This window comes from Micrasema longulum, unplaced genomic scaffold (genome assembly GCF_059751315.1).
Source record: "Micrasema longulum isolate JH-2025_06_02 unplaced genomic scaffold, ASM5975131v1 h1tg001249l, whole genome shotgun sequence".
NCBI classification, from domain to species: Eukaryota; Metazoa; Arthropoda; class Insecta; order Trichoptera; family Brachycentridae; genus Micrasema; species Micrasema longulum.
The window spans coordinates 103,070-128,613 of record NW_028278436.1 but is presented as its reverse complement, the minus strand read 5'-3'; the positions used below and the strand labels follow the sequence as shown (position 1 = coordinate 128,613).

Genomic DNA, 25,544 nt, shown 5'->3' with positions numbered 1-25,544 from the left:
TATCAGTACGATGAAACAGGCGGAAGGGGCACAAATCTTCTTTCAGGCCACCCGGACATACTTTGGACGATTGGCTGTTGGAAAACAGTTGCGTCGAGCAGGATGTTGTGTTGAGGATGGCAGCGAAGGAACAATAGTCAACGGTGGCATCCTAAGCCCAAGTCAGCAAGAGGGGTTACTGTCTTGGCGTCAGGTGGCAACCGGACGTAAAACAAAAACCAAACAACAAATCTCCTAGTCCTCAGTATCCACGTCAGACTAGGCGGGCTAACCCCAAGTAAATGGGACACACAGCCAGGAAGAAGGGTAAGAAGAATTGCCAAGGAATTAAAATGCAGTTATATAGGTTGAAAACCACACTATTAACGATTAATTTGTCGCTTTTCAATATAATCTCGGTCCATTTATATAGTTTTGGTCCATCTTTTAACAAGGGCATGTATTCCACTGAAGTGAAAAGCACGGTCCTGATTTCTCAGCTGAGGTAGAAAATGCGACACAATTCATTTGTAGTTTTCCGGCAATCACCACGAATGATGTCATCGACTCGCTGAATGTTGCGTGGAATCACTGCAGTCAACGGCCTGCCGCTCCGCCTTTTGTGAACTAACGGTGTTTGTAATTTTTTCTTGACATTATTTGTAAATTCAGTGAAAATAAATGACATGAAAATTATCCTAATCACGAATCATTTAATAATCATGACCTCCATAACATACAATATCTAAATAACTGTAATGAAATAATCAGAATAATCTAACACCGGTTCATATTCTGATAACATTAGCAACAGAATATTGAAGGTGTCTCTAAACTTAAACTCAAAAATAGTAATAAAATAAAAAAATCTAGGGAAGATGCAGATGACTTTCAAAAAATATGACTAGATACTAAAAATGTAACTATTGTACTGTACACATAAAAATACGTAATATTATTGACATTAATGCATAGACCGCCATAGATTTTTTAAAATAATTTTAATTGTATGTCATAGACGCGCCCTAGAGTAAAATTCTAAAAAAAGTATTGACACGAAAATGTATGCGTAGTTACTGAGTTTGTTTCTTTATACCAGGGATGCATTCAACGAGCATGCATATGCTACCAAAAATTTGAGGATACTCATTTTTGGTGTATAAAAGTTTGTTTTTTAATGTTGGATCCTAATCAGACAATTTCGTTAAATTCCTTATAAATTCGTCTTATTTTTTTAAAACTGGATTTTGGGGAATGCAAAAATAATACGAACACACATATTTTATATTTGAAAAACGTACTAAGAAGAACTTTGCAATTGCGCCGCTAGGTGCAGTTTGACGTTTACATTTAAAAAACGATATATGTGAATATTAATTGTTTTAAGCTTTGTAATCACTCATGAACAAATTTTTGGTAACGAAAAGTTACAAAATCCTTTTTACAATGTTTATCCGAAAGATTTTTACACGCTTTCATGACACAAGCAGGCGTTTTGGTTTCGTAACTAAATGTCACGCCTGGCTGGCGATCGAAAAACAACTAAATACGCGTTGGGCATGATTGAGCGTTTAGACATGAGTTAATTGTCATCATTTTTTAGGGCTCAGGGCATGTCTATGTGAATTAATATCTCAATACGTAATATTATACGTATTATATTCATCCGAATATGTAAACAATAATTGACACTAAGTATTTGTAAGCATATTTAATTTAAGGAATAACCCACTAAGACTTGTTAGAGGCTTATCAGCAGCCTTAAAACATCTTAGTCGGATTGTTTCTTGCAACTGGCGGGAATCAAACTCACGACTTCAGTTTCACAGTTGGCCGTTTAACAAACCGCGCCTTGTCTGGAATAAGCCAATTATTATCGAAATATACGATTACACGTGTGTACCTCAGTAATTAGTTAGGTCATTATAACTCGATAATTGCAGTAGCAGTGGACATGATCGGACATAAGATAATTTTGAACACATTACTAGCGTGTTATGTCCTATAATGGGCACGTCTATTATAAACCTAATATGGCTCGCGTCGAACATCAATGAACCAGAATGATTTTAGGCCATGGTTTGTTAGGGCTGAATCGAATCCGGGACCTCAAACATGGTAGGCGAATGCGCCAACCACTGCACTACGAGGCGGGCTAATCTCTATTCGCCATAGAAAAAGTAGAAAACATTCGTCTAGTTTTCTGGTTCCAAATCACATTCAGATCTGTATTTGTTAACCGTGTCATCCGCCCGGACACAGAGCAGTTCCCTTTCTTATCTATATTTTTACCTTTCGGAGTCATTTTCCAAAACCTGAACTCCTTAGATATTACATTACAAACGTCTCTCGTCGGTATAGCAGTTCAGAAAGCATCACAAATTTCTTGATCGGTTTTTCGATCCATGAAATGTGGCTTTTCCTTATGACCACAATATTCGAGGGTTGATGAATATGATCCTGACCTGCTTCGAGTTGACCAGTCGAGTTGATGTGTATGCATTATATAGTCTAATATGCCTACGTACGGAGATACAAGTTGTAACCTGCAACGGTTTATTTTCAACAGGCCTTTGACCACTGTATAATGCTGCAACATGTTGTTTCATCAGGACGATTCTCCAGCATACAATGCGTTATTGTCAATGGCTGCTATTCAATACTAATTATTTACACAGCAGGTACAACAATGATAAAATCTGCACATGAACCGGGTAGTAAAATGTGTTTCCACCTTGCAGTAATTAGTATAAATTTAAGGGTATTTAGTATCTTAACTAGCTGTCAATTTCAATGCTGATGGTTTGCGCATGGGTTAGAGTATTCCACAAGGGGGAGTGTGTGCCTTCGATACCCCCAGGCTCGGTATGGGCCGGAGGCACGGGGGCCGGTTGGCGCTATCTTCCTCCTTCCAGGAAGTACCGCGCTGGCTGGCTTAGCAGTCGACCAATCTGAAATCGGTCATCGCGATCTGGTGTCACCAGCTCCAACTGAAATCAATATGATCGTTAGTAAAAATATTTATTAGAAATACCACATCAAAGGTATTAGACAAGAGGGTTGATGGATATGACCTTAAACTGCTTCGAGTTGACCACTCGAGCTGATGTGTATTCATTATACAGCCAACTATGCTTACGTACGGAGAGACAAGCTGTAACCTGCAACGGTTTAGTTTCAACAGGCCTTTGACCACTGCAAAATGCTGGAACATGTTTTTTCATCAGGACAGTTCTCCAGCATACGAGGCGTTATTGTCAATGGCTGCTATTCACGAAGTTTGAATTCTAATTCATTCATCTCTAGATGGGCGTTTTGGTTATTTGAAAGGAGTAGCAATTATAATTGCCGTATCGGAAATTAAACTATTTCTAAATAGCTGTTCAGAACAGCGTAGCAAAAAATCTAGTACATGCAACTGCTAAAACAGTTTCACAAAAGTTTATTAAAGTGTTACTTTTTACGAACCACTCTAAACTGTTATTTAAGAAATAGTTTCACGTTCCCTGACTAGTTTTGCATTTTCGGAGGGGTGGGGGACTTAGCCATGGTTTTGTAAAAAATAAAAACACACTCCTCTGATTAAAAAAAAACAATTTTACGTTTTGCATATCCTGGATAATTTTTCATCTTTTCTATAAGGAGAGGGAATAGCTACGGTTTTGCTTGTGCAGGTTTAAATTCACATCTTTAGAAACAGTTAAACTGACTTGTTTTTCTTTAGCAACAGTTTAAAAATGGTTTTAACTATTTACAAATAACAAAATAAAATATTTTTATTTTTATTTTTTATACCACCTCTAGTTTGAATTGGTCGGGCACCCTCATATTTGCCTGATCCAATTCCCAGTAACTAACAGCTAATTCCATAACTCATGTGCGAACTTGAACATTTAGGAGGAACGAAAATTTTCTTTGCAAGTACAAAATGTGTTTTGTTTATATTATCCATTTTTTTCCAGTACTTATGTAGCATATATTAAATTTTTGATTGCGTACTATATTGTCATTTGTAACTACGAGTATTTCTGTTTTCAACAATGCTTTGAGTTCTTCCAAATTTTTGACAAGAACTGGGTTTAACACCCTAGGGAGTGGTTAATATTAACATAATACAACAGAGATGAAGAACATTTAAAGGAAGGGAATATAAAAATCTAGGCATCCACAGGACTTATGACCTGCCATTGGCTGGTTCAAGTGGCCACTTTACACACTGTGTAACAGTTACCATTCTGCCTATATTTGAACATATAAATTCCTTCGATTCTTCCATCTGTTGACGTTTGTGAGTTTAGGAGCTGAAACCTTTATTGTTGCGGGTGAGATTAATATGATTGAATTATTTCACCTACATACTAAGCAACGCCTGAAAATATTTAAAAATATATTTACTTCTTGAACCAGGTGGATTTATCAACAATGCTTTGAGTTTATCCAAATGTTTGTAGACAAAGACTGGATTCAACCTCCTAGGGAGCTGTTAATATTAACACAGCCAATGACAGATCATAAGCCCTGTGAATGCCTAGACTTCTATATTCCCTTCTCTAAAATGTTCTTCATCTGCGTTGTATCATGTTAATATTTCTGTTTTCTTGTTTTGCTTTTTCTTTTTACGTTATCAGTTGTTTGTAAATTTTGTATAAATATGTTTTAAAAATAATGAACCGGTAAGCCTCTATTTTAAGGCTTGTCAGCAAGTGGGATCGGAGGGATATGGAAGGAGGTAATGAAAAATACACTACAACACCCAGACCAAATGAGAAAAAAATCTCTTTTGGATTTTTTTCTTGCAACTGGCAGGAATCAAACCTGCGACGCCAGTTTCACAGTTGGCCGTCTAATCAACTGCACCACGGCGCCTGTCCTGAGCATTGTATTTTTGAATGTATATATTTTTTTAATGCTTATTAATTTTGTAGGCACACGCTCTGTGGCATTGAATTGAAATTTTAGCAGTTACCTGGGTGGAATCCAGGTCCGATCTCTCTTCAAGTACTGTGGCTAAGTCCAGCGATGGCCTGTCCCTCGCTTTGGCCACACTAGCTGTTCTATTGGCCCTTCCAGCGCCAAGACGGACCAATGACAACCCAGCACTAGTCATTCCACAGTTGCGTCTTCTCGCTCTTTCCCTAGAAAAATAAAAAAATATAGTGATGAGAGGATCCTTTTAATACCTATTCACCATTCGTTGATTGATTCTAATTGTATTCTACTACTGTAAGGAATGTAAGTATAATGTTGGTGACAACAGATATATTGTTGGTGACAACAATATATCTACAGTCGTCTGCATACCCACACAGCTTGGCGAGTCATTCTAGATTTGTCTCTCCTAGCAAACAGTCGCTCTCTTACCACAATATAATAAGCATTTAGAATAAACCACAGTCAACTACAATCAATCTTATTATTGATCTTTATATACCACCATAGGGTATAACAACTACCATCACGCCATTTTCCGTAGGGGTAGGCAGATAGGGTGGACCGCCACACACGTATATCTTGACACATTTATAGCTTCTTCGACATTAATTTATCTTGTCATACATGCCTTTCGGTTGAGTCTCTTTTTGACGTGACCAGACTTGAGATTTTGATTTATCAGATCATGTCACGTCTATCTTGGTCGTCCACGGCTTACGTTACAAATACATCCTAGCCATATATATCTGTTTTGCCATTTTTTCGTCATCCATTCGTTCTGCATGACCAAACCATCTCACAGACCCTTTCTTAATCTTATAAATACCCGACTCATTTACTTTGCTTTCATCCTTCCTCTGCCAGTTCCATGTTTCATTTCCATCCATGAGTGTTGGGATTATAACCCCGTCGTGCACTGCCAGTTCAATTGGCATATTTTTATTTGCAATTACTCTGCCAGCTCATTCTCCTTTCAACATCAATTTGTTCTCTTCCATCTCTTAAAAACATACTTCCCAGATACGCAAACTCTCCTACTTGTTTAAAACACTCATTGTTTTTAATTATTTCGCTTTCGGTTACCTCTGTTGCGCAGGGTCATATTTGGTGCTTTCGAAAACTTCCATAAAATATTTCATCCATCTTTCTTTCAATCCTTCGTCATTCGTTATCATTTGCCCATTTTTGGATTTAATGACTTTTAGGTTTCCACTTTCAGAGGAGCTTTTTGATTTTTTGAGGAACTCTTTCCAAAAAAATTTTATGTTCATGAAAATGAGCAGACATTTTTATACCTTCTACTTCATTTATGTTAAATAGGTGCGAAGGTTTTCACGGTCAATGTTATCAATATGTTTCTTTTTTGGGTGATACCGTGTGTGTTGGATTTGTTCCGACGTTTCAGCTAACAATGCAAGAGCCATATTCAGGGTAAGCTGAGTGTTTTGTAGACAAGCGTTTTGAGTGTGAATTTCAAATCTGACCGAGTGACGTTTGTGTAGTCTATGTCTTTAAGTTTTTTACTGTACACTGAAAAAATCCTACGAAAAAAAGCATTTTTAACATTCGATGTTTTACTTATTGGTACATGAAACAGGTGGTACCGTCTACAAATCCTGGATGGCACATGTATTGTTATTAAACCAAGCAGGTCTGTACAGTCAACCATTCCTGTCATAATTTTGTAAAGCAGTAGTTGGTCCGCACACACTCTGCTGTATTGTAGAGAAGTGATTCCATGGTAGGTGGAGGCAGCAAGAGTCGATACATAAGAAATACCGGTTTTGTATTTTAGGTACTTTATAAATTTGTTTTGAATATTTTCTATTTTGGTTATACGAGTATATATGGCATACTGGGGATTCCATATCTGAGGTGCGTATTCCAAATGGCTTCTAACAAACGTATAATATAATGAAATTAGGGCCTTTGGATTATTATTGTAATTTACAAGGCTCGTTCGTTTAAACAACCAAATTAGCACTTCGAGATTAAAAATATAGTGAGAAAGAAAATACCTTTGTTGAAATAATGGGTGTATTAAAATAGTCTCGGTTGATAATTGTTTGTGAGGACACTTACTAATTGCAGTGATTAAATTCCTCGCTTTCGCAACGAATTTAACTCGGATAAGATAGGATTACCACAGACGAATGTATTCGGTGTATACGTAACTGAGATTAAATATTAACGGGGACGTAAAATAAGATGTGTTCCTAAGGAGAAATAAGGGATAAGACGGCGGAATTAATAGTTAATTGGATAGAAAAATTACCAGGAGAACAGAGGACATTAAACGTTAATAATACAAACTTTACAACTTAATGAGAATGTTCAGTACTACGGGAAATTGGATACAGAAAATGTTAAAGGAAATTTTAAGATGTAAGGACATGTCAAAATTGGAGCATTTAATTATAGGGTGAAGTTTCTCGAAAATGTACGAAAAAAAAATCAACAAAAATGGTTTTAACTCTTAAAAGCTTGTGGTAAATAATCTTTTGCGCGCGGTGATGTAATATCGTGTTACTACTAGTAAAATTGTCTGACATTGTCTGGTGCCATGATACAGGGGAAAATATGAGACTACGTCTTTATGAAGAAAAGTCACACCGCCTTTTCCATTAATAAAAAACGCAAAGCCGACAATCTGTAACAGAGGGGAACCGCTATTTTGGCTCACTTATTCAATTATTCAGTAAGAACAGTATCCCTAGAGAGAAAATATTATTCTAAAATAGTGATGCGCTCAACCAGTTTAAATTTAACCTTTTGACTATTTCCAAATTGTTCATTTTACTAACTGTTTACCCTTTTCACTCTTTTTTTGTATTCGTAGATTTTTTGTTAAGCTATTAGTATTATATTTATAAATGTCATATTTTACAAATAACATTACTCAATTTACTAGAATGTTTTTTTATTTTAAAGTTTATTGATAAACTCTTACGAGTTTCATACACTTAACATAATATTTTTTCTTTTAAAATTCACATTCTACTGTTATTGATAATATTTTTAACATGTTTTGTTAAGGTTGTCTGAGTCTTTTGTTTAGATTTGTCTCGTAGTTTATTGTATATTTTCAGTCCATGGTTTATTTGTCTTGACTATCCTTGTTTCGTTTTAGAAGGTTGTATATGATATTTTTTTGATATTCTCGTATTGAGTCCCTGTTTACTACAGTTTTTGTCAAGTTTTAGTTCTTCGTCTACAATTACATCAGTGGCTAATTTATGAATAAATCTTACGGATTCTAGTTTAAAGAGTTCAGTTACATTTCATTGGTTAGATTGTTTAAAAAGTTTTTTAGTTGCTGTTAGATAGCGTAGGTCATATACTAAGTTAAATATTTTATTTTGCTGTCTTCGTAGTCTGTTTATGTCATTTTGATTTCCTGTTCCCCATAGTAGTTGCATATAACATATTTTAGTTTTTACATAGGCTTCGTGCATTAGAATTTTTTCCGTTTTTGGAACAAAGTTTTGTTAAAAAAAAAAAGACTCGATAATGTCGCCACTTTGCTAATTAAATTGTTGATATGAATTGTTCATGTCAATTGTCTGTCTCTTGTGTTATGTCTATTTTTATGGTCTGTTTTAATGTACGGTGTAGTGGCGTAGACTCTTAAAGTTAATATTGTAAACCACCTTGAAGCATTTGAAATGTGGATCCATTGTAGAGTGTTCAGAATATCTTGGACCGATATGATAACCAACAATGAAGTATTACGTAGAAGCCAATAATAATAGAGAACTATTCACCGCTGTTTAGATCCGTAAGATTTCATATTTTGGCCATGTGTTGAGAGGTGAGAAATATGCCATACTTCAGCTTGTCACGAAGGGGAAGATCGAGGGACGTAGAGGGGTAGGAAGAAAAAAGCTTTCCTGGCTTCGAAACATCCGAGCATGGACCAGGATTAGAACTGTGGAGGAGCTGTTTCGCACTGCTCAGAATATGGAAGCTTTCTCCCAAGTGGTCGTCAAAGTCGGGGGGACCCGACATGAGGCGTGAAGAAGAAGTATATTTGATAAACACAGAATTTTGTAAAAAAATATTCGAATCCAAATTGGACATGATCATACCAGAGAAAAGGTAAATATAAGACTCCCGTTTAGAAAAAAATCGAAGTCAAAAAATTGAATGCTATACGAGAGGTATTATAATTATGTATGCCATTGTTTATAAATGAATTTCGTCTAATAATCTCGTATAAGGCATTAAAAAATATTAAGGATGGGAAAAACCTAATTATATTTAGGGTTAAGACATATATGTATGTGTTAAACAATTTATGAATTAATAATTTTTTTTTTTTTTTAAAGTAAAAAAAACTTATTCTTATCCTTACATGTAAAAGCCGAAGTGACCCTTTTTTGAAAAAAAAAAAGATTTAAAAATTATTTCGTTCCAATGAGTCCACCTCGCGGTCTAATTATTAGTTCATTTTCCTGCCATTGCATGCGAGAGGTCTCTGGTTTGATTTCCGACACGATTGGCATTATTTTAATTATTTTATTAATTTTTCACGCCCATAAAGTTTTTACACACATAAGAGTTATATAAAACATGATTATAAAAAACATATAAAATTTAAAACGTACGGTACAAATAAATAAAAAGAAAAAACAGTGCAAAAGAGAAAAAAATTGTTTGAGATATTAAAAATAAAAAGTTATATACTTAAACAAATAAAATACAAATATACGGAACGCAAAAAAAATCTTTTAAAAGTTTAAAGCAGATAAGGTATGAAATACTTATTTTAAACGGTGTTTTCACAGTAGAATATTTCATCCATAGAATTAGGAATAGTCCAGAAGGAGCGTAGAATCATATTTGAAAACATCGGACTGTGTCCAATAATTCCCCCACCATGCCTCACTTTCGCCGCGCGTATTCGTGAGGTCGTAGCGTAATGTTGCTTGATGGGGAAAAAAAAAATCATAACACAGATGTAAGGTAAAAAAAGCAATCTGTTAATTTCTTGAAAACTTTATTGTGCAATCGGAAACATTGATTGACACAACAGAGTAGATATGTAAGTAAAGTCATTTAATAAGAGTAATTTAATTCATGAACTTTGAACTTAAAATGTAAAATAAATTTTATTTGACATAAAACGGATATTTTTATATCATGTTAAATAATATTTTATGTTTTAAAGATAATATCGTTAAAATGTCCCCCACGACGTTATTTAATCCGAGGTCTAATTTTCATTAGTTCATTAGATGAACAAAGTAGGGTAAAAACATTTACTACCTGGCAACACTAACGAAATTTCCATTTTGTTTCTTCGACAATCTGACAAATAAAAAAATAAATGGACTTTGTCCGTAAATAAATAAATAAATAAATAAATAAATAAATCTATTTTTAAGTAATGCATTTGCTACTTAAACATTCGTTTGTTAATTACACATGAAATGTGATTGCATCCTGTTTCTTTAAGATCCTAGCAGTATTTCTACACTTTAAAAGGACACAACACGGCATAGTTAAATTCAAATCAGGACTATTCTTAATTTTAAAAAAATATTTTTTTTATTCATAAATTTCATAAAAAGTACATGTTTTTGTAAAATTCTAAACATATCTACTTTTACACATCTAGTAAATGTTATCACTGTAACTCTTCAAAAAAAAGAGACTAACTCTTGTGCTTGGAGAGTGATTTACACTGTTTTAGTTGTTTATTTATAAGAGTTTATATAATTTTAAATACAGTACATGAAAAGAAAAAGAAAAACATTGGATACATAAAGAAAAAACATAAAACAATAATACATTCATACTAATTAAAATTTAATGTTGTTTTTACACGAGTTCAAAAAATTTCTTTAGATTAACTTTAAATTTATTTATGAAATATTATTTTTAATAGTTTTTAGTTCATTAGGAAGATTATGATAATTTTTTACACCTTTGAAGAAAAAGCTATTTTGACCATGACTTGTATGGAATTTAGGAATTTTAATAGTATGTTGGTATCTGAGTGACTTGTTCATCTCAAATTCTTTTATTTTTTCTTTTTCATATATTTGTATAATATAATTTATTTTATAAAGAGTGTCTACTGTATGAACCTTAAATATTTTATATTGACTTTCCGTATTGAATGTTGAGGGTTTCTTTAAAATTACATTAATAATTAATCTTTGTACTATTTTATAAGGGTTTAATATATTGGCATATGCACCACCCCATCCTACAATACCATATCGTAACAAATATTGTACAATTGAGTAATAAGCTATTTTTAAATGATTGATTTTTAAAATATTCCTTAATCTAATAAATATGTATATATTGTATATACATTTTCTAATTCGTTTAACTAGTTCACTGATATGGTCTTTCCATATAAAGTTTTGGTCTATGTATACACCAAGATATTTAATAAATTCTATGATTTAATCGTTTATATTTCATCCATCGGGTATAGATGATAAAACGAATAAAAATAATTGTATTTAAATACGATAGAAAAATAAATAATAACTTTCATCAACCGGTTGTACGCAGCGCAACCCTATTCTAGAATTTTCTCCGGGCTTCGTTCATTAACAACCAAATTAAAAAAGTTAAAATACGCTTCAGTATCTGGCGAAAGGTCTTCCAAACTTTGTGCAAGCTAAGAAAAATGTAAATAGAACACCCTGGCAGCGAAAACAGGCGTTGATAATTTTATTTTGGGCTGTAACAAGCGGAAAAGCTATTTTTCCGAGGAAAGTAATTTTCCTACTGCTTTCTTTTATTTCTGTAACACGAGGTTAAGTGAAGAAAGAAGAGTTTATTAAAATTTTTATCTAATAAATAAATATTTTCATTTTTATATTGTGCGAAAATAATTAAATATAATTTTAGACTATAAATTGCATTTTAATAGACCTTACGAATAGTAGAAATATTTTAATTATCATGCAATTTTATTTAAGTCGTAAACAACTATTTTATTTTATTTGGGAAATCAACAGTTCTACATGCATATTTATAGTAAACAAACAGATTTAGTGTATAAACTCAGAACTAATAACAGATTTCTTCAAAGTATACAAAGTTAGTAAAGAAAATACATTACATATAAGTTAATACATATAAAAATGTTATTTTCATGTACTCTTAAATATTTTTCAATAATCAAAGAATTTGAGCTAAATAGGTGCGAAGGTTTTCACTGTCACTGTTATCAATATGTTTCTTTTTTGGGTGATACCGTGTGTGTTGGATTTGTTCCGACGTTTCAGCTACCAATGCAAGAGCCATATTCAGGGTAAGCTGAGTGTTTTGTAGACAAAAAGTGTTTGTTTAAGTACTAGTAATTTGTATCGTGTCGCAGCCAGCAATTTTTTTTAAAAACAGTAAGTTTTAAAAGAAAAAAAAAGAAATATTTGCGTTCTTATGATTTATCCAAATATTTAATTTTAAGGGCCATTTTCAACGAGTTGTAAATAACTCACTATTAGAAAATGGAATCAAGTTGGGGTAGAGTGGGATTCGAACCACGGACCTTTGGTCTGTGAGTCCGAGACACTAGCCACGGGACCACAACCCGACTTTTACGACGAAGTTATTGTAAATTGGGCGGGATTAGGACAAGAATGCTTGAAGAGAGGATAAGGAGGGGAAGGGAGATGTACATATTTATTATTGTAATGTCTACTAAGTTACATAATGCATTTTTAGTGTAAATTTTAAATTGCAGACAATCGACTATGAGGTCATGTTGACGGACGCCCAACTTTATTGTATGACGTGCTTGATAATTTTATTTTAACCACTCAAGCCATCTACAGGAAAACCGCAGAAGCAAAGTTGTCTATGTTCTTTAATATTAAGTTTAAAGTGTTGTCTTTTCCCCCCACTTTTCACTACAAGGTGCCTGCAAAATTACATACAGTAAAAGTTTCATAAACGTAAGAGAAAATGTGTTAGGAACGTTTTCCTATTATTTTTACCTCCCCGATGCTTACGAGTTACTTTATCAACCGTCTGTGCCTTATTGTATTGTTTTATTATTAAATTGGATAATTTATAATGTTTGTTTACAGAGGTAACTCACGCATGTAAATATAATGATCGATGTATGTTACACCCGTCGATTGAAAACATACATTTATTTATTTACTTTTTTTCAAATAATAAACAATGATTAATAATAAAAAAAATGTGACTTCACTGGGGTTACCCGTGCCGAGGACACTTAACAACAAACTTTAAAAATATTTTTACATATGAGAATATACAAAGAAGACTTAGTATACAGAGATAATTAACAAAATGTTCAGACTAACAAATTACAACTAGGATTGAGAATACCTTAAAAAAGGGAATATGGAAGTCTAGGCATTTACAGGGATTATGACCTGTCATTGGCTGGTTTAAGTGGCCACTTTACACACTGTGTAACATTCACCATGTTGCCTATGTTTTAAAATCCAAATTTCTTCAATTCTTCCATTTGTTGATTCATCTAACTGAATTATTTCACATACTAGGCAACTGTTGAAAAAAAAAAGTGGCAACTTAAACCAGCCAACGACAGGTCATAAGCCCTATAAATGCCTAGATTTCCATATTCCTTTATTTAAGGTATTCTCCATCCCTGTTGTAATTTGTTAATCTTAATGACTCCTGAGGGGGTGAAATCCAGTCTTTTGTCTACGAACATTTGGACAAACTCAAATATTGAAATGACAGTTTTATACACTACGTATTCATATATATTTCATTTAAGTATGTTGTATACCTGTATTTTTTATATAAAATCAATAAAATAACAAAAAAATAACACAAATTACTGTACTTCTATTCTTTTTTATGTAATGAAGGAGAAATTAAAAATTTACAAATTCTTCAAAATAAGGCGATGAGGATAATATTCAAAAGAAATATCTATTCTAATGTATAAAAAATGCACAAAAAAACTGGCTTGCTCACAGTAAAGCGGCAAATTAAATATAATGTAGCAATTTTTATCCATAAAATAATTGAGGGGATGAATAAAATAAAAACAACAATTAAATTTAACCAACAATGCCATACATATGAAACAAGGGATAAAAAAAGATAAGGTTACCAATGAGGAGAAAAACAGAATCTCAAAACTCATTGAACAAGGGATTGACGCTGTACAATGAGTTACCTGAAGAAATAAAGAAAATAGAAAAGATCGTAATATTTAAAATTAATTTGAAAAAATATGTTTTTGAGAAATTTTGATAAAATAATTGTAATGTCATGAAAAGTTTATATTAGTTTTTAAGATGTTATGAACTCTCTGAATAAAGCATAAATAAATAAACTATACATTTATAGAGCAGTTGATTCAATATTGGTTTGGGTGGATGAGACAATCCATTTTACTTCTTCGCAGCTCCTTTTAATCCACTGATTTATTTGTTCATTAAATTTTTAAAAAAATCAAAAAAATAATTTCTTTTTTAAACTAACACAGTCATAGTTATAAACAATACATACAAAATAACAACAAATAATAAGAGTAATTACGGGTTTCAATATAGGAACAAAAATATTTTAAAAAAACGTACAGTTCGCTAGGGGCGAAAGGAAAGGGGGTCGGGAAAATAGGGAAGGAAGAGAAGAAGAAAGAGTAAGTAAATATAAAACAATGAAAAAAAACATATAAATCTGAGCATTCAACATACATACATATACATACACACATATACATACATACACACGCGCATCCATATTAAAAAAATTAAATACTAACAAATTTCATTAAAAAAACATGTTTTTTTTAAATTCTAAGCATATCTACTTTTACACATCTAGTAAATGTTATCACTGTAACTCTCCAAAAAAGAGACTTACTCTTGTGCTTGGACAGTAACTTACACTGTTGTAGTTGTTTATTATAAGAGTTTTTATAATTTTAAATATATATGAGTACATACATACACATACATACATAAATTAGGTATGTTTACATATTCAAGAACTTATAATGGCTTTTTAGGCTGTACCCGTGTTAAGCCATAATAATGAACGAGAAAAATAATAAATACAGTAAAACTCCGTTTATCCAAACTCCAGTCATCGAAAATAGGGCCCTGACGCCCGGCGCGGACATGTTTACGTAAATTTTTCATGCGATTCAAATTTGCTGTTTTATTTTAAAAGCAATAAAAAGGTTCTCTTATAGTAAATTTTGCGTTTTCTTCCAAGACAGTGCCTTTATTTAAATAGTTAATCTAATAACGTCTTGCACTCATGAATCTGGATAATTGAAGTTTTAGGGTACATAGTAAATTAAAATAAATAATAATTAAACGTGTTACCATAGTGATATGAAGAATAAAAATCCAAAAAAGAAATAAGATGAACAGTTTTTAAATTCAAATTATACTCACATATTTAGTTAGAGACATGAACAAGTATAAACAGTATAAGATTTATTAAAAAATAATAGAAAAACTAGCGATTGAAATATGTAAGTACTTAATATATATTTTTTTTAGTGATACCGTGTGTGTTGGATTTGTTCCGACGTTTCGGCTACCATTGCAGTAGCCATCTTCAGGGTAAGCTGAGTGTTTTGTAGAAAAAAGTGTGTGTTTAAGTACTGGTAATTTGTACCGTGTCGCAGTCGGTAACAGGCACATTTCTATTCATTTTTGTAGTATGTAGTACTGGGAACCACGTTGAGTTTAATTTAAGCCCGTCATCTTTGTTTATGTTATTCGGGTGTCTGTATTTCAATTGCCTCGTTTATTATTAAAAATAAAGAACCATTTATTGAGCCTAAAAGATAAGAATCCCCTGGAAACGGAAGCTGTTTATAAACAATGTTGCCAAAGATATGATAAAGTGTACATAGGACAAACAGGGCGCACAGCAAAGAAAATAATTGACGAACACAATAGAGCGCGTAAACTTGGGCATCCTGACAAATCTGCAAAAGCGGAATACTTTATAGACACCGGACATTTTTTCGCCTTTGAACCGAAAATTTTGTATCTGTAAACCCAGTAACTACAGCGCACGAATAATAAAAGTAACTTACTATTAGAAAACGGATATAAAGTTGGGGTACAGTGGGATTCGAACTAGGAACCTTTGGTCCGTGAGTTCGATACACTAGCCATAGGACCACAACCCTATACAATATGATTTTAGGAAAAACAGTATTTTTCTAAACAATAAAATGTTTGTGTTGAAGAAATTAATATCACTGTATGTCGCATTTCCATTTCTTCAGAGTATTGTGTTACAAATAATTGGTACTGCCAGGGCCGAAGCGAGACTCTGTTATCAGGGCGTCGATTACGATGGAAAAAAAGACGTCATATCTTCACCTTGACGGTATAGTTGAAGATAAATTATTTCTAGCGATTACCAAGATACACTACCGACCCCCCACCTTCAAGTTTTGGGTAGGTACATTGATATGAAACAAGGGGAAGCGTACGTACGTCTCGGTACACATATCTACGCACTGAAATGACATAGCTTCAGTACGACGTCAAAGTTGAAGATAAAAGTCTCCCGACCGACTACTAAGATACACTACAGATCCCCCCACCATCAAGTTCTGATGTAAGTACATCGGTTTATACCGACGGATCTAGAACCACTCAATACGTTTTTCTACGCATTAAAAGTGACAATAATTTTGTTTCAACGAGCAATTGTTCTTTTAATTACGATTGACTTAAATTTTTAATCGCTTTGAGGTTGGATCTTTTTTTCTTAAAAGCCTATTCAAAATATTAGAGAGAAAAAAAATAATTTTAAAGTCGAATTAAATTCTGAGATAACTGTCAGTTTCCGAAACGAGTGGCTAGATGCGAAAAAAAATGTTGCTAGATTCTGCCCTATTAACATATAAGAGTTTATAGGCGCAAGAAAGTTGCCACAAAAAAATTAATTGGTTTTTATATTTTTTTCCGTCTGTTTTACTATCTTCCGGAGTGTACGTATCGAGACGTTAAAAGAGACGGCTTTGTAGTCGCTCAGTAGATAAATACAGACGATCGTTAAGCATATCGTCTTGGAAAGTGTGAAAAGTATTTTAAAATTCATGCTCAAGCGAGCATTTTTTGCTTGAATTGGGATTAATTGTAGTTTATGGTCGCTTTGAAGTATGCTCTATCACAAAAGCCTATCAAGAATTAAAAATTTAAATGAGAACTATTTTCAATGTTAATGAAGTAAGGAACGCTGAAATTTTTTTGCGGTCATTCATTGGTTCGTTTCAATCATATGATATCTATTTTTTATATAGAAAACTTGATCTAACTTTGAAAATAAAACTGAAGTTAAATTTTAACTTCCCATTAGAATACAGACCTTGGGCCCCGATTACAATGGTAAGTTAACAGAGTTATCTTCGACAGTCTATAAAGAAAAACCGATATTTGTGTACGAAAATGAGTATGTTTGCATGAACATTTAAGGTATTTTAGTCGGTAACCTAGAATTGAAGATGTTTAGAGGAAAAAATTGTTTTTCATACAAAAAACCTAATTTTACTTTGTGGATAAAATTGAAGATAAATGTTAACTTTCTATTGAAATCGGGGCCCAGGTCTATAAAGAGCCTGGGCAACGATTATGAACGGCTACCATCAATATATACAGAGACGGTATAAACTTATATCGTTATTTATGTACGTAAGTGTGTATTTTGTAAAAAACTCAAAGTATCTTTGTTGGTAACCGGTAATTTAACATCATTAGAAAAAAATAATAGTAAACATATTCTTTTGCTCTATGCACCATTGTGAGTTAAAACCAAACACATTGAAAACTTTATACAACACTTTTGTACGCAGTAACTTGGAGTTTGCATCCGTCGTGTGGAACCCACAATACATAACAAACATAGAAAGGATTGAAAATGTTCAACGAAATTTTTTTAAATACCTAGATTATAAAAACAATAAAACGCTTGGCACTTAGAGCCAATCTGCAAAACAAAATGGATTTTTACCCGTGAAAATAGACGCACTATATCTGAATTATGCTATTTATATCAATTATGAAATAATAAAGTAGACTCTTTTAACCTACTCTCCAAAATTAATATTAATGTCCACTTTCGCGTGAAAAGTAACAAGTATTTATTCCATCTGCCAGTGTGTAGCACTAACTATGCACAACACTCTTTCCTCTATCGTTATTACTCTAACTATAATGTTTTTTTTTCATCTATTGATATATTTAACACACCCCTTAATTTATTGAAAAATAAATTAAGGCTGATTCTTTCTGGCTGCGATACGATCCCACTTGCTATTTAATGATGCTCACACTAACACACACCTGAGCACTTAATCCCTCATACACACAAACAAACCAATACAGTTATTCTCATACAAATACACACAAACACACCCTTTTGTTGTACCACAATTTAATATGTATGATTTTTATTTAGAAACTTCGCTGGTCTGTCCTTGAACCGTATCTTTTATATGTAATTGTATCATTGTTGACTGTTTGTTTCTGTAAAATAAATAAATATAGGAATTATGAAGATGATATGACTTGTCTATAAGCAGAATCCATATGTGGCTTGAGTTTGGAATGATCAGTCGTATTTTCCCGATTTCGTAACCCCTTATTTAGGTATGAGGAATATATTATTTATATTTGAGTGTTCTGGTTTACCACTTTTACGCTCCAGCAAACTAAGGCACGTCTTTCTGGCGAATGTGACTTTTGTGAACAGACGCATTTAATCAGAAAAGGCGTATTCTGGAATCAGGCGTTCGACATAAAATCGACATCGCAACAATGAATTAAAAACGAATTAATACACTATTTTTATTAGACGGGTGCCGTGGCGCAGTTGGCTGGACAGCCAACTGTGAAACTGGTGTTGCGGGTTCGATTCCCGCCGGTTGCGAGAAAATAATTCAAGAACTATCTTACTTAACCCTTCCGGGCCTGACGGGGCCATTATTATTATATTTGATTAAATCCAGGGCTGGTATTCGAAACGCTCTCGTGGCCGCATTATCTCGTGTATTTACATACAAATTACGCGAGAAAAACTGTTTTCTGGAAAATCTTATACCATAACGTTAAGAATGTATCAAAATCATTAAAATATTATTCTGCTGAATTCTTTCAGTAATAATTCACATTTGTCCTTGTTTTCCCACGTGCAAACAACAAACGTTACAATCCATCACTTTACAGTTTAATCCAACAAAAGATTTAAGATCAGTGCTGTTCAACATGTCACAGAGAGAGCAGCGCGATGTCATTGCGCTCCTCTCTTTGCTACACGTTGAATAAAACTGATCTAAAGCCACGCAATCTGTTGGCGAGGAGGTACAGAGGAGAGTAAGGAGGAGGAATACATGTAAAATCTAACGAATAAAATCCAGTTTTCTGTGGTTTTCATAGCAAAAAGCCCACGTGCAAACTGACTAATGTATCAAATAAATTTAAGCTTTCTATTGTAATATTTGATGTTGGCACAGGGGAAAAGCAAAGACAAATGTGATTACTGTTGAAAGATTTGTCAAATTAAAAAAAATAAAAATTTAATACATTTAGAACATCATGGGAAGGATTATATTAAAAATTAAATCAAAATGATGAAAAAAAAATATCAAAAGAATACGCTCCTGGGGGACCCTACGCTCGGATGAGTTAATTTTCTTAACTTATTTTACACGCACAATAATTTTATAATAATATAAACTCTTATGTTTACTACGTACCTAAAACCTTACAATATTTTCTTTGAATTTTTAGCTAAGACTCCAGAAAAATACTTTCAGATGATTAAATCATACAGAAATAAAACATAAGGATTTTTCCCTGTCAAAACAATAACAAAGCGAGAATCAATTTGAATATTAATATTTCGATTGGTCGCCGCAAATACGAACCAACCAACTTTGAGTGTCCTGTCTAAATTTAGCCAATGGGAACGGAGTTATACAATTTTCAAACCGCTAAAATGGCGAACGTTGTAAATTAAAGTGTCGACAGATGTCGGTCTTTTGTTGATTTCTCTTTACGTTTGCCACTTAGAATATTGAATTCGTTTGTTGTTTCGTTTTTAAATTCAAAAATATTCTGTTTGCCTACATTTACATTTTTGAATAATCGATTTGGAACATTTAGTTTAACAGTTTAAAAAGTATCCTAGAAAGATTTTTCTAAAATTGACTTAGATTTTGTTTCGACGACGCCACCTAATGTAGTGGTTTTTGCGCTCTCTTACCATGCGTGTAACATTCACCATTCTGCCCACTGCCATCTGTTGACTTTTGTGAAGAAAAGGAGCTGAAACATTTATGATGTGAGTGAGAGTTGAGAGTAAATACTTTTAAATATGCACCTGTGTATTTATTATTGCAGGGTTATTCCAATTTATTTTTATATAATTCGCCTATATTTATTTTATAAAACTGAAAATACATGTGTGTGTTTAGTTTTTAAATGTATTTATTCATTTTATTCACAATATACTTATGTTACATTTATTGAGACATAAATCCCAACTCCATGGAACCAAAGTCCTGTGTTGAGTTTGTTTGTTTGTCCGTCACATCTCCGAAACGGCGAGTCGTAGCGGCCTGAAATTCGGACACGTCATTTTAGATGCGATTTAAAGGTTAACGTTGCTGTTTTCGAGTAAAATTTGAATCGACCTCTTCTCGATAACTACTCAAACTTTATATGGATGCCTAGTGCGGCCCCGACATATTCCCCGTAATCAACTGTCATTATCAACAGTAAACATACTTTAATTCACAAATTTATCTAAATTGAAAAAAAAAGGATCTGAAGTAAATATGCCGATATAAGAAAAGTTTTCAAGCAACACAATGCACGTGTCGGGACAATAAATGCCAAAAATCAATGTAAGTCATGGGAAAATATTCGAAATCAATTACCTGTAAAAGCCGACTCCTTAAATACCTTTGACGCTCTTACTGCTGCAACCAAACATATGCAATTCACCATAGTCGATTTATATTTGCTATAACGTAAATATCCAAGTTATTGACAAACAATGCCAAGCACAGCGACAAAAGCATCCGATAGAACTGTTATGTGTTTGTTGTCGAACAAAACCAAATGATCGCCAATTTGCTAACCAACATCGGATGCGTTCTATGAAACATAGTGATAGGGCTTCTCTATAGGTTGATGCATTATTACTCTAAGGTTATAACCAAGTTTGACTAATATTCTGAAAAGCTTTTCTTTGTAAAATATTTTTTTGTGACAACTGTTTTAGCTGTTTCTGAAAAACAACTGCTTTTAAATTACCATTTTTTTCTACCTCCTCGTTTTGATGCAGCACCATATGCGCCACCGAGATCGAATAGAAGGGTATGGCTATAGGCACGATTATTTTTATTTATTATCTCATACCTGGCCAGTTTAGCTCTTCTTCTTAAGCAGCAGATGACCAAAAGCGCAAGCAGAGGAAATCCCAGGATACAGGAGACGATGGGCACTATCACAGATTCTGGAGATACTGAAATATTTAAATAAATAAATTAAAATATGTTTCAACAATATTTTGAGTTCGTCAAAATTTTTTGAGTCAAGGACTGGATTCAACTCCCTGGGGAGCTGTTAATATTAACATATTATAACAGAGATAAAGAACATTTGAGAGAAGGTAATTTAGAAGTCTAGGCATCTACGGGGCCTACGACCTGTCATTGGCTGGCTTAAGTGGCCACTTTACATATATTTTTGAAGATCTATATTCCTTCAATTCTTTCATCTGTTGATGTTTGTGAAGTTAAAGAGCTGAAACCTTTATTTACGTGGGTGAGATTCATCTAATTTAATTATTTCACCTACATACTAGGCAACGCCTGAGTTTTTTTTTTAAATTTCTATACTTTTTCATAGACCAGGTGGATTTATCAACAATATTTTGAGTTTGCCCAAATTTTTGTTGATAAGGACTGGATTCAACGAATCGATGAAAAATAGATGTTCAAATATGGGCAGAATGGTGAATGTTACACAGTGTGTAAAGTGGCCACTTAAACCAGCCAATGACAGCTCATAAGCCTTGTAGATGCCTAGACTTCTATATTCCCTTATTTAAGGTATTCTCCATCCCTATTGTAATTTGTTAATCTTAATGACTGCCGAGGGGGTGAAATCCAGTCTTTTGTCTACAAACATTTGGACAAACTTTAATATTGTACAATATTTTATTGAATCTTGTTGATGATTGATTTAATGTGTATTTTGTCCATATTTAAACTTACAATATCAGAAATCAAACACTGATTTGAGTCTACTGAACACATTATATTATTTTTACAAATATAAAAACAAAAATTCCGTGACAATTGTTTCGCCTTGTTAGGGCATTTTCAAACGAATGTGAAGATTAGATGGATTTAATGTCCTTATATAGTTATATAATTCAAGGTACTTAAGTCAAAAATAAAAATAATCTTATGAACTATAGCACGTACATTTATCATAATTTTGGGAAAAGCCAATAGTCACGGCTAAGTGTCACGAAATTTTTATTTTTATATTTGTAAAAATAAAATAAAGTGTTCAGTAGACTCAAAGCAGTGTTTGATTTTTTATATTATAAGTGTAAATCTTGTGTTTATTTTTATTTACTATGTTTTTTCTTATCGTTTAAAAAAAAGACTTTGTTTATAAATGTTTGAACATCCATATTTCTTAAATTCTTCCATTTGTTGATTTTAGTGAAGTTAAAAGGCTGAAACCTTTATTGTTGTGAAGAGATTTATTTCACATACTAGGCAACGCCTGAAAACAATTTTCCAATGTTTAAAGTTCTTCTTGGACCAATTGGTTTTATTACAATATTTGAGTTTGTCAAAATGTTTGTAGACAAAATACTGGATTTCACCCCCTCGAGCAAAGGCAAAATGGTGAATGTTACATAGTGTGTAAAGTGGCTACTTAAACCAGCCAACGACAGGTAATAATCTCTGTAAATGCCTAGACTTCCGTTTTCCCTTCTTTAAGGTATTCTCCATCCCTTTTGTAATTTGTTAAAGATATTTTAGTTTTAAATATGTATACTATATCAAATCAAAAATACGTTATACTCGTCTATATCATTTTTTTTAAATAAATATTTATGTTCTTACGATTTACCCAAATATTTAATGTTGAGGCCCATTTTCAACGAGTTGTACGAAAATGGGAATTAAGTTGGGTTAGAATGGGATTCGAACCACGGACCTTTGAGCCATGAGTCCGAGGCACTAGCCACGGGACCACAACCCGATTCAAACAAATATAATAATGCGAGGATATCTATATATCTGTGGACGGCGAAAGTTAATAATAAATATATTACATCATTACATTACATCATTGCATAAATAATGTAAATTGTAAATGTACAATATTGGAAAATGACACTAGTGTAAAATATTTGGGCTTAAAAATAGATAAATTCATGAGATGGAACCTACAAGCTGAAGATATTTCTAATAAAATAAAACATTTAATTCATTTTTTCATACCTTCAAGAAATATACTAAGGATTAAAGAACTAAAACAATTGTATTATGGATTGGTAAATTCAATACTGACGTATGGTCTGATTGGCTGGGGAAGCTGCACTCAAACGACTATGGCTTCAGCAGCTATAGCTCAAAAATCAGTGTTAAGAGTTATATTAAAAAAACCATACCGATACCCGAGTGATTCGCTCTTTAAAGAATTTCAAGTGCTGGATATTCGTCAACGGTATATATTGAGGTCAGTAGAGGTCACACATCTCAACAGGGAAAAATACGCAAGGGTTTGTCATGTTCATAATACTAGACACTCCAATAAGGATCTGATTCTACAGAGAGGAGTCAATACTTTTTTGGCTCAAAGGCAGCAATATTATATAGGCCCGAGGGTATATAACATTATCCCAGTTTCGTGGAAATGTGGTGGGATTGCCAGGCTGAGGAAGGTGTTGACTGCATTTTTAATCCATATTGGTCGGAGGGAGTCAGAGAAATTGTTGTCCGATGTAAGCTGGTTGCTTGTTTTACTAGTTATATCTAAGGACTTAGGATATAGAGATTTTGATATTATTTATGTTTTCTCTGGATATTCATTGTTTACCTTTAAGACTGAAAAAGCACACATTATGATAAAACTGTAATTACTTTTAAATATCATTATAAAATACATAATTTACTGCCTTAGAACGGGGAAGCTATCCCTAGTTAGGCAGTTTAGATGAACCAACAGCCAAAAAAAAAATATGTTTACTTTTACTACTGAATTAATGTGTTGTATAAATAATTACTTGTAAATTGCTGTAATAATAATAAATAATAATAAATATATAAATATAAATAATAACCTGTTGGATATATTATGATGGCCGGTCTCTGTTTGCTGTTGGTGTTTACGAGTATTTTGGCTGGAGGTACAGTCACCCCCATGACTTGAATACCTTTCGTTCCCATCGGGGGTAGGGACACTGCTGGTGTGGACATTTTTCAATATAAAGTTTAAGAGTAAATAATAAAACAAAACACAGTCTGTCACTAAATCACTCCACTTGTATTTAGCACTTATTTTTTAAAACGTTTCTTATTTATTCAGTATTTCAATGGAGTCTATTCAAAAAAAGAAACATAAATATCTCTAAATATTGGGTGTTAACATAAGAATTGTCAGTTTTTTAAAAATTTGAAATTGAGCTCCAAAAGTATAACAAAATGGTTAGGGTCATTTATCATTTGAAAATAATTTTCTGCTCTACAGTGTATTGTGTTTACTCTTATTGTATTTGATTATAAGCCTTCAAAATGGAATGTCAAGTAGATATAAGTAAGCGTTTTCGACACCTCTTTATGTTTGCGTTCAATCGAGGGAACAAAGGAAAATATATAATTGACTAATTTTTAGTAAAATAAGGATCTAAATCGGAATTAAATAAAAACGCATTTCTCAAAAACCCCCATGGAAAAATTAAAACATTACCATTGAGATTATTTTTACCATTATAAAACTTTTACGGTTGATTAATCTATACATGGACAACTGTATGAAAGAGATAGAATGTATGGGTATTGGAGTAAAAAAATGATAATTTTTCAGTAAGCTGATTGTTGTATGCTGATGATGCAGTTCTGTTCTTCAAGCAGCAGGGATGATTTGCAACATATAGTCTCTATAATGTATGATGTATGCCTGAAGAGCGAATTGGCAATGATCAAAAGTAAGTCAAAAGTGATGGTATTTGAAAGGGAAAGTGAGGTTACTGACTGCATGATGAATGTCAACAACGAATGTCTTGAACAAGTAGAATAATTTGTGTATCTGGGAAGCATGTTTTCAAGACATGAAAGAGTAGAAAAAGATGTTGAAAGGAGAGTGACTGCGGGCAACAAAATGAACGGCGCACTAAGCACAGTAATTGCTAATGAAAATATGTCAATCGAAGCTAAACTTGCAGTGCACAACAGAGTTTTAGTCCCAACACTTATGAATGGAAATGAAACATTGAACTAGCAGAGGAAGGATGAAAGCCGAGTGAACGCGGTTGAAATGCGATCTCTTAGACGAATGTGTGGGAAATCAATGTATAACAGGGTTACGAATGATGAAATCAGGCGAGGGTGTAAATCGGAGTCAAGTATAATTGATAAGATTAAGAAA

At 33.0% G+C, this 25,544-nt stretch overlaps 1 protein-coding gene across 1 annotated transcript; it reads right to left on the bottom strand.

The window, feature by feature from the left end:
- Nucleotides 1–24,376, bottom strand: LOC148276270 (uncharacterized). Its single transcript, XM_088234509.1, has 4 exons — nt 24,241–24,376; nt 21,288–21,393; nt 4,946–5,114; nt 1–2,969 (listed from the first exon to the last, which is right to left on the bottom strand). Exons 1-4 carry the CDS (start codon nt 24,374–24,376, stop codon nt 2,877–2,879), a joined length of 504 nt encoding a protein of 167 aa, XP_088090635.1. The 3' UTR covers nt 1–2,876.
- Nucleotides 24,377–25,544: the final 1,168 nt, after the last annotated feature.

Excerpts from the sequence above, each read along its gene's own strand:
- LOC148276270 (XM_088234509.1), bottom strand. The coding sequence starts at position 24,376 with ATGTCCACACCAGCAGTGTCCCTACCCCCGATGGGAACGAAAGGTATT. Across the intron at positions 5,115-21,287 it reads AGAAGAGCTAAACTGGCCAG|GGAAAGAGCGAGAAGACGCA; the intron begins GTATGAGATAAT and ends TTATTTTTCTAG. Across the intron at positions 2,970-4,945 it reads CGGACCTGGATTCCACCCAG|TTGGAGCTGGTGACACCAGA; the intron begins GTAACTGCTAAA and ends TATTGATTTCAG.